Source organism: Drosophila yakuba, chromosome 3L (assembly GCF_016746365.2).
Source record: "Drosophila yakuba strain Tai18E2 chromosome 3L, Prin_Dyak_Tai18E2_2.1, whole genome shotgun sequence".
NCBI classification, from domain to species: Eukaryota; Metazoa; Arthropoda; class Insecta; order Diptera; family Drosophilidae; genus Drosophila; species Drosophila yakuba.
In genome coordinates, this window is record NC_052529.2 from 4,576,276 (window position 1) to 4,585,458 (window position 9,183).

At 45.7% G+C, this 9,183-nt stretch overlaps 1 protein-coding gene across 2 annotated transcripts; it reads right to left on the reverse strand.

Moving 5' to 3' along the window:
• Positions 1–1,536: 1,536 nt before the first annotated feature.
• LOC6532876 (zinc finger protein 37) lies at positions 1,537–8,564 on the reverse strand. 2 transcript variants are annotated; one of them, XM_015194185.3, is made up of 3 exons: positions 8,259–8,564; positions 5,120–6,283; positions 1,537–3,276 (listed from the first exon to the last, which is right to left on the reverse strand). In XM_015194185.3, the coding sequence occupies exons 2-3, from the start codon at positions 5,619–5,621 to the stop codon at positions 1,904–1,906; spliced, it is 1,875 nt and encodes a 624-aa protein (XP_015049671.1). In that variant the 5' UTR covers positions 5,622–6,283; positions 8,259–8,564; the 3' UTR covers positions 1,537–1,903. The 2 variants fall into 2 exon arrangements, with proteins under 2 accessions (XP_015049671.1, XP_015049672.1); XM_015194186.3 differs by lacking the exon at positions 8,259–8,564 and adding an exon at positions 7,561–7,720.
• Positions 8,565–9,183: the final 619 nt, after the last annotated feature.

Below are 9,183 nucleotides of genomic sequence, written 5' to 3' on the forward strand. Positions count from 1 at the left end.
ATATTTATGTGTATATATATGCTTTAAAAAATAACATCTATCGCGTCTGCCTCGTTCATCAATTCTTAAATTATGAAATAATCGTAATTGACAATTTAATTAAATTGTTTTCATGTTTACTCTTTTGGTTTTTGTTTTCTTTTGGATTTTCTTTGCCCTTTGCATTTGGTTTTTGGAATAAAAACTACGCGTAAAATAAATACATGTTTGTGTATATATCAATACTTTTCGATTTTTTTTTGTTTTATAGAATTACAAATTTTTGTATTTTTTTGTTTGGTTTTGGTTTGTTAAAAACTATGTCACTTAACTTTGGAATTGCTTTTAGTTATCATTTGTTTTACAAGTGCGTCTTCTACATCTATCATCATCATCATCATCGTTTCATCAACCTTTCTGCTATCTTCTCCATCTGCGACCTCCCAGAACATTGGGTATATGGGGATATATATATCTCTATGTATATCCTCTTATGCGATCGGGGAGGATGTGTTCCTGTCCATAAGAAACCTTTGGCTGGGCCAAAGCTCGAGGGGTCGCGGGTACGGGGGTAGTTCTTGTACAAAAATTTAATTGTTTTTAAACTTGCATTTTATGTGGCGCTTGTATATGTACACGAGGTCGAGGGAGGGGGGTTCGGGTAACTCTAATGCTAGTAATAAAATAACTATTTCGTAAGTATAAGTACTTTGTTGCATGTGTATGAGAATGTCTTAATTGGGTACGCGACTCCATCGCCACTATATACTTTCCATACTTTGAATGTATTTATTTATGTTAAGTATTGTCCTTGTGATATGTTTCTAAATTGTTTTCTCATTAATTTTAATCATTTCTAAGTAATTGAAGTAGTTTTCCGTTTATCGAGTTAGAGCATAATATGGAAGTAATCTCATCCTAAACTTGGTTAGAGTGTAAAGTTGCCGCAGCGGTTAAAATGGTTCGTCTCATTCGATTCTGATCCTATATATGTATATATATATATATATCCGATATAGATATATCCGATTTCCGATTGCTAACTTGATCATTGAGTACGTTTTAAAAGAGTCTAAGAGCAAGAGAGATATAGGGAGTTGCGTTTGCGTTTGCGGTTTGTTGTAGTGGTAGTGCTATAAGTTCACTAATTGATTAGTTTGCTAGGACTTGAACTGAGCTCCGAACGAATCCTTCAGTACTCTAAGGACTACATCTAGTGGTGAGTGGATTAGTGTGTGTGTTATCTGGTGTTTGGTGTATGGTATTTGGTATCTGTGAGAGGGGGGGGTGTATATAAACTCTAGAGCCCTAAAACGATGCCTAAAAGTAGATATTTACCAAAAAACATGCAAATTGGTTCTGCTCGCTAGGTATTATTCACTTAGTTCATATGTATACATATAATTTGCCGTTTCCATCGTTTCCTTTCATCCTACCACCATCTGTATATAATGCTTATTTTGATCTGTGTATATATAGAATTTCTACTTATGTTCCATAATATTCGTTGTGTCAGATTTTTACTATAAGTTACGTTTTGGATTTCCTTCTCAAACCTTTTGTTTTTTGTTTTTCTTTTTGTTCTTACGCCTGCCAATCTTCATTTTCGTTCAGTAAAAGTTGCAACTTGGAGAGATTTTTGGAATAGTTCAGATTATAAGTGAGTAGATATAAGTGCGTGTATATAACTGCTTGAAGAAGATTCTATTGAGTTGAGATCCATCATCATCATCATCATGCCATTTAAAGAACTACTCCGCTAGTAAGCCGATTTCTAGACTAGATTTTGTTTGTTTTTAATTCTCATTTGGTTTTGTTAATTCTTTTTAGTATTAATTTGATAAGGGTGCTCGAGTATTGCTTATAGGGTTCTGGTATAAAGTATTTTAGTTGCGGGCAGGAAAATTCCCTAGGTCGATCAACCCTAGGCCACCACAATGTCCTGGCTGTTCTCATCGCTGTCCAGCTCGTCGCCCATCTCCAGCTCATCCTGCTTGCTGCAGTCGTCGTCGTCCTCCTCCAAGCCCTTGCCCTGATCGATGGCACCGGCATCCCGGAGGCATGCCGATTCCAGATGCTTGTTGAGGTACGATTTGAGGGCGAAGGTCTTGTTGCAGCGATGGCACTTGAAGTTCTTGTCACCCGAGTGGGTCTGCATGTGGGCACGCAGATTGGAGCGATCGGCGAAGGCTTTGCCGCAGTGGACACAGGCGTAGGGCTTCTCGCCGGTGTGGGATCGAAGGTGTCCCTGGAGCAGCCAGGGTCTGGAGAAGAGCTTGCCGCAGATGTCGCAGCTGTGCGAGAGCTTGTGCGTGAGCAAGTGCATCGCCAACGCGGGCATGGAGACGTACGCCTTGCCGCAGGTGTTGCACTTCTTGGCCGACTGCGAGTCCAGCGAGCGATGCGTCTGCTTGTGGCGCGACAGATTCGAGGATGTGGCATACTGTTTGCCACACTCGCAGCACTTGTAGCAGCCCCTCTTCCGCTTGGCATAGTTCTCCCCATTGCCCGTGGAGCTGTGTCCCATGCTGGCCGTGGCATTCTCTGGCGGCTCCGATGGCGGACCACCGCCGGACGAGGCATTGCTCTGGGCGCTCTTGGGACGCGGCTGCTGGGGTTCCTGCTGCCTGTCCTGCTTGGTCACAGCAGCGGCCTTGCTCGCCTTGGTCCTGCCATCCAGCATGTTGAGGCACATCTTAAGGGCCGAGGCACGCTGCTGATTCTGCTGCGCATTGGACTTGCCCCACTGCTGCAGACCTGATTCGGAGGAGGAAGACATGTCGATATCCACGTCGGAGCTGTGATCCGAGTTCGGCGGCGTCAGTGGCGAGCAGTTGTTGGCCCCCTCCGCGGAGCCACCCATCAGGTCGTAGGAGCTGCTGCCAATAAAACGAATGGTCGACTGCGGCGATCGGCTGGAAGCGCTGTTCGTTATCTCCTGGATTTCCGGGGAGCGCAGTTGCTCCTGCTCCTGCTTCATGATGGTGACCACGCACGGCGGGATCAGGGGCGGCAGGCTCTGTGACAGCGAGAGCAGATCGTGTGCCGCTTCCGTTTCCTCTACGCTGCGACCTCGATATATCGATGCTGCCGCCGCGGCCGCTGCAACTTGTTGCTCCCGCATGCGTTCCCGCTCGCGCTCCCTCTCCCTCTCGCGCTCCCTGTCTCGCTCGCGCTCCCGCTTCAAGGTCACCGGCTCCGGCTGACGGGGGGATCCACTGGCGCTGGCGGGCGGCGCATAGAAAATCACCTTGCCATCCTCGGCCGGAGCTCTGCCCACTGGACGGCGAAGCGATACTGTTTTTAAGGGGAAATGAATACTTAGTTTTAGTATCCGCAAGATACTCAGGGGCTAACTCAATGCAACTAACAGTCCAGGGGCTGGTTGTTATCCTCGTTTTGGGCAGTGAACACTTTAAAGTTCATTTTAGACTAGTCATCATCCTCGGAACTTAATCGAATGCGATGATTGACAAGCGACTTGTTGATTTTTCAGACTGTCTAGTGGCAGGGTTGCCATCTTGGACCAGGGCTGCCTAATCGCTTGGGAGCTTTGACGTTTTTCGGAACGGTGGAAACCGCTCAACATTTCTTTCGAAATTTTTATGGTTGCGAAAATGTGTCAAATACAATCAACTAGTTGAGTAGAGATTGAATAAAAAACCCACAAAGTGCTAATTTCGTTAAAAGACAGTTACTTGTAAAAAAACATGTTGGATTCTTGAAATATTTATAAGTCTTATTATGAGGCTTAATAACGAATACCTAAGCAATATATATAAACCGACAGTAATTATAATTTCCCTAACAATGATGTACTGTGCAAATCAGAAAACATTCACAATCTGTGCTGACTCGCTCTACAACTCCTTTATTTGCCTTTTGGCAAATACTCTGTCTTCCTTTTTCCAGAGCTGCCACCTGTACCACCTGTACGTGTAGACATCAGAAGGTGTAACCCGAAGCTACAAGCTCCTTTGAACTGTCTTTATTAAAAGGGAGCATTTTTTCTTGCCTTTTTTTGTTAGCTCCCCTAAATACACATACTCATGTGTTTGTGGGCTGCGTGTGCCAAATGCAAGAGATATGGTGAAGGGACTACCGAAAAGCAAAAGGAATCATAAAGGACAGCAGTAACCATAAATGCACATTTTGGCATTTTATGGGACTGAAGCTGAAGTTGAAGCTGAAGCTGACGCAGTATAGCCCTTCTCCACTGCGGCTGACCTGTTACGTTCCGAGTTCCTCAATCGATATGACGACCTCTCAAGCCAACAAAGCCACCCAACACCAACCACCCACCCACCATCGCCAGTGGCAGTCAATACCGCTTGTTTGCATTTGCTTCTGCTTTGGCTTTTCCCCATCGCTTTCCCCCCCCCGCTTTTCCACCGCCTTCCCCTGCCTCTTGCTCCATTCAAGAGCAACAAGCAACGACATCGACAAGAAGGCAAGCGCAAACATGGAAAATGCCAACATACGCTAAAAAGATTAGCTAACGGCGACAATGTCAAACACGAGCGCCCACAGTGGAGTGTTTCAAACAGTGGGAAAAGCGGGGAAAAAGTGGGGAAAGCAGGGACTGCATGGGGTCACCAGCAGTCACCATGGGGGGGTCACCAGGCCCAGTCACAAGCGCGCCACCAGTTGAAGGACGCTGGCCAAGTGGGTGGCCATAAAATGGTTGAAAGTGCCGCTGGCTCTCGATGATGGAGTGGGAACACTCACACTGCCTGGCTACTAAAAATAAATACGAGCACACAAATTGTCGCAGCCACCTGTTCACATTGTTGTGACGCAACTTTCAGGGGGCTGCAGCTGGTTGATTCCGAGCGATACCGGGTGATACCGGGTGATACCGGGTGATACCGGGGGGCATGAATTCCGAGTGGCAGGTCTCACAAATGGAACAATAGATATCCAGAGAATAAAACCGCTTTCGGAACCCAAGAATGTTCACTTCAAGTGAAGGAAATCCAGGAAATGTGGATTAATAATCGGAAAACGCCGAAAATAAGTCATAAACCTTCTCAATAAATAAAACCCACTTCACACCACCTTGTTTTCTTCCAAGCTTCGAAATTCTTTTGTTTGGAAATATATTATATTAAAGGGTCAAAACTTGAAAAGTGGAACTTACCTGAGGCGGAGACTGTCGCTGCCACAGTGGCAGGGGATCCTGTTCCTGTGGTTCCTGCTCGTCGCTGCTTCTCCTGCTTGGAGGAGTTCATTTGGACCAGAGATTGGGCGGCGGACCATTCCAGATGTTCGCACAGCTGATCCTCCTGCTCCTCGCCATCCTCATCGTCCAGATCGATGATCTCCCGTTTGAGAATCGAACGCGAGCTCCGTTTGGTCAGCGATTTGAGTGGTGACTTGCCGCCATTTCCCAGGCCATTTCCATTGGCATTCCTTAGCACCGAACTGGCAGTCACCGCGGGCTTATCCTCGAGCTTCACCTTTCCGGAGTTCCTGGGCTTGGGGCGTCGCCAGCTCTGCAGGTCAGCACCCGATCCCGATACCGATACCGATCCGGAGCTCAGAGTGGATGCGGATCCGCCGGGCATATATTTCTTGCTGGCACTCGCATAGGCAATCGTTTGGATCTTATTGCGATTGGGCAGTATAAAGTCCACGGACATCTTGCCTGCAAAACGGGTCACCGTATCCGTATCCGTCTGCCTTCCCAGTTTGCCAGCTTGGCGCTTTGGCAATCAAAATTCCGGGTATTGCCCTCCACTTGTTTGCTGCCGTCCTGTTGATTTTGGTCTAGGTTTCTCTGTGGTTGGGGTGTGGTTTTTGGGGTATTCTTATGCTTAGATTTGTTTTGTATTTACTATGTAGATGTAGCACAACCTTCTTTGTCATCTGCAGTTAAAATGCTTTTGCCTTTATAGCTATTGCCGTAGCTCTTGACCCGCCCTCCTGTCCTCCTATCCGTTCTTGGCCCTCTTCTAATGGAACCCACTTCTACTCCTGGTTCAACTTTGACATTGACATGCGTCGCCTTGAGAGTATTGCTGCGGTTGCTCCTTCAGCTTTGATTTCTGGCGGATGTTGCAATATTGCGTCCTTTGGCTGGCATCCTTCTGCCTCCCCCAGCCGCAAGATCCTGCCCACCTGCGATCCTACCACATCCGCCTGCCAGCTTATTTAACTTGCACCCCCGGCTATATCTCCGGTATCTTCAAGGTATCTGGCTTTCGTTGTTGCGTTGCTAGTTGCTGGTTGCTGCTGGGTGGTTGTTGCAATGTTGCAATGTTGCCGCCGTTACCGTTACTGCTGCTACTGCTGCTCCTGTTTTCTGCAAGTAATGGAAAGGCGGGTAAATTAAACTGCACTTATTTACCGGCAAGACAGTGCACAAAGACCCTGTCACATTTACATGCAAGTAATAGCTGTATCCTGCTCGCAGGACCAAGACAAAGGTGCGTCTTTGTAATAAGCTGCTTAGCATGGCTGTATAGCGTACGCTTGTAGAAGCTTTGTTAAATGCACTTTGCAAATCATAACAGTATTAAACATAACTATATACACTATGCTTTAAATTAATAGAAGTAGGTTTTAGTAAGTAATTGCTATACACTATGCTTTAAAGTAATGGAAGTAGGTTTTAGTTAGTAATTGCTATACACTATGCTTTAAGTTAATGGAAGTAGGTTTTAGTTAGTAATTGCTATACACTTTGCTTTAAGTTAATGGAAGTAGGTTTTCGTTATGGCTAAAATATTTCGAGGAACTATTATCAAGCCCCATTTATGATGTCAGCTATTTTATATGCAGTTGGCCATATTTTCCCGAAATATGAAAGGTCTGCTTATCATGCTTTCAATTGACTGGAACTTCTTGGGGGGCCTGAGCTCATAAAAAGCAGGAACTCGCTGCTGGGACTTGCTAAGCAATTGCTGATAGCCCATAATGCACCCTTTGCCCTGGCAAACCCCATAAATCGCAGGTAAATACTCTATGGCAACCATTAACTGCACACTCCGCCACTTTCCAAACACCTTGCACTCGAAAAAAAAGCGAGGAGAAAGGAACGCGCTATGAAATTGCATAATTTAAACGGCGATTAAAGTGCGAAAATTGTAAACAAGTTCCTGCAGTGGTTGCCAGTCATAATATTTACATTATAAATGCAGAAACCGCCGTGCAATCAGCGTCAGACGGGAACAGGACATCCCATCGCAGGGGCGGGGTGGAGTGGGTCAGGGGAATGGGTGGTGGTGGGTTTTCCAGGTGGCGGTGGGGGGAGGGGGAAATTTGCAACACTTGATTACACTTAATTGATAAATTGTTATACTTTTTGCACTAAATTGCACGGTTTATACACGGACAGGCAGTTCATTTTCCGCACTGCGTGGAGCACAGCGAGCGAGAGAGAGAGAGGGAAAGAGAGCGGGTGAGGTGGGAAAATGGGTGTACTGCGGGCAGGGGGAGGGCTGGGCGGAAAAGCTTCCATTGGAAGGTGGCGCACACGCACGCACACCGAAACTATCTATCCCTATCCCACGTTTAAAAATGGCGCATATACTCGCTGCCATTGTTTAGGAAATGCACTGCGATTTCAATGGGGATTACCTATGTATCCTCCTGCAATATATACACTTTTTGTTGTTTTGTCTAATTGTATCACATGTTGAATAGTTCTTAGGTAATGGCCTGAATGCTATTGCGGTCTGTGGAAATCCTATAAATTTTCCTCGTTTTCCGTTCGTTGCTTCAGCAACAACAACTTGTTCACTCTGCACTTGTCGAATGTTTTGTGAATTGAAATCGACGTAGAAGCTCTCAGAGAGAGAGCGAGAGAGAGTATTTTTTATACCGAGAAAGAGAAACGGTGAATTCGGCGCACTCGCTGAAGCTTGGTAACTAGTAGGTGGTATGGCAAAGTAGCGAGTACATGCAACAAATAGTCAACTGTTGGTTGCCTTAGCCTACCTCACTGTACCACCCCCTTTCTCCAGCCCATTGCTCGCCCGTTTCTCTCCTTTGCTCGCTCTCCCCCTCTCTATGTCTCGCTCTCTCTCTCTCTCTCTATCGCTCTGTGGATGTCCTGCTGCACATAAACAATGCGAGATTTTTATTGCATACTTTGCAGCTGCAGCGACTTATACACACACATGCAAGGAACATATATCCTATATAGCACTTTGTCACATGCAACACCAAATCAAATCATGCATAAGTAAGGAACCGAGCTTATAACTACAATTTTTGGGGCAGTTGAAACAATCTATGGCGGTTATATGATATGATATCGTAGGAAACTTTCGTACTCGCTCTGATTTGTGGCTTGTTTTTTCTTCATACACACAATTTGCTCTTTGATAGTTATAGATTTTCCTCTTTGTTTTTTTCCCGTTGTTTTTTTTTTTTGTTTAGCTGCACTTGGTCACGTAATATATTTGGGTTTCTGGTTTTGGCCTGGACTTGAGTGTTACTATATATATTTTTTTTTTTATATATTTTACAGTTTATATTATTATTGTGGTGCGGTGTGTGCTGGCTATTAAACTATGGACTTGTTTGGCCTGCCGCTGTGCGTCAGTTTTTGACGTACCACTCCCTTCTACTGTGCGCTTGGCATTCGCAGCTTTTCGCTGGCTCTGCCGCTCACTTGGCCATAGCATATAGCATATATATGTATATGTTTCTATATGTGTGTGTGATTTACAGCGAGTGTGCGTGATTTCGGGTCAACACCAACGCACACCACTAGGGGGTGGTGGTGTTTTTTTTTTTTGGCAGGCAAGGGTTGGTTCCTGGCCAATTGGTTAAAGGGTTTCGGAGCCACATCACTGCTTAGAATCCCAACGATAGTGTTTAGATCTTAGGATCTGAATGACTCCATTTATTAGCTAGTAAGAAATACTAAACATAACACTAAGACACAACAAGTAGCCAGCAACACCACCCCCTAGCCGCCCGAAAAACACCCAAAAACATGCAACAACCCCGTGAGAGCGTGGCATCTGAGTCTGCGCACACTCTCCACGTTTCATGTGATTCTCGCGAAACTCAAACAGCGAGTCACCAATACCAAGACAAAGGACATATCCTGGCAGGAACTCGTGCCACACACACTTGTGGATTGCCGAAAATTATGCAACAGCACCGCTTTTGGAATGGAGGAGGGGGTGGTTCTGCTGGCCACGGGGGGGCCGCAAAAACCGGGAAGAAGTATCGCTACCAGTACCGTTC

Excerpts from the sequence above, each read along its gene's own strand:
- LOC6532876 (XM_015194185.3), bottom strand. The coding sequence starts at position 5,621 with ATGTCCGTGGACTTTATACTGCCCAATCGCAATAAGATCCAAACGATT. Across the intron at positions 3,277-5,119 it reads AGCGACAGTCTCCGCCTCAG|TATCGCTTCGCCGTCCAGTG; the intron begins GTAAGTTCCACT and ends CCTTAAAAACAG.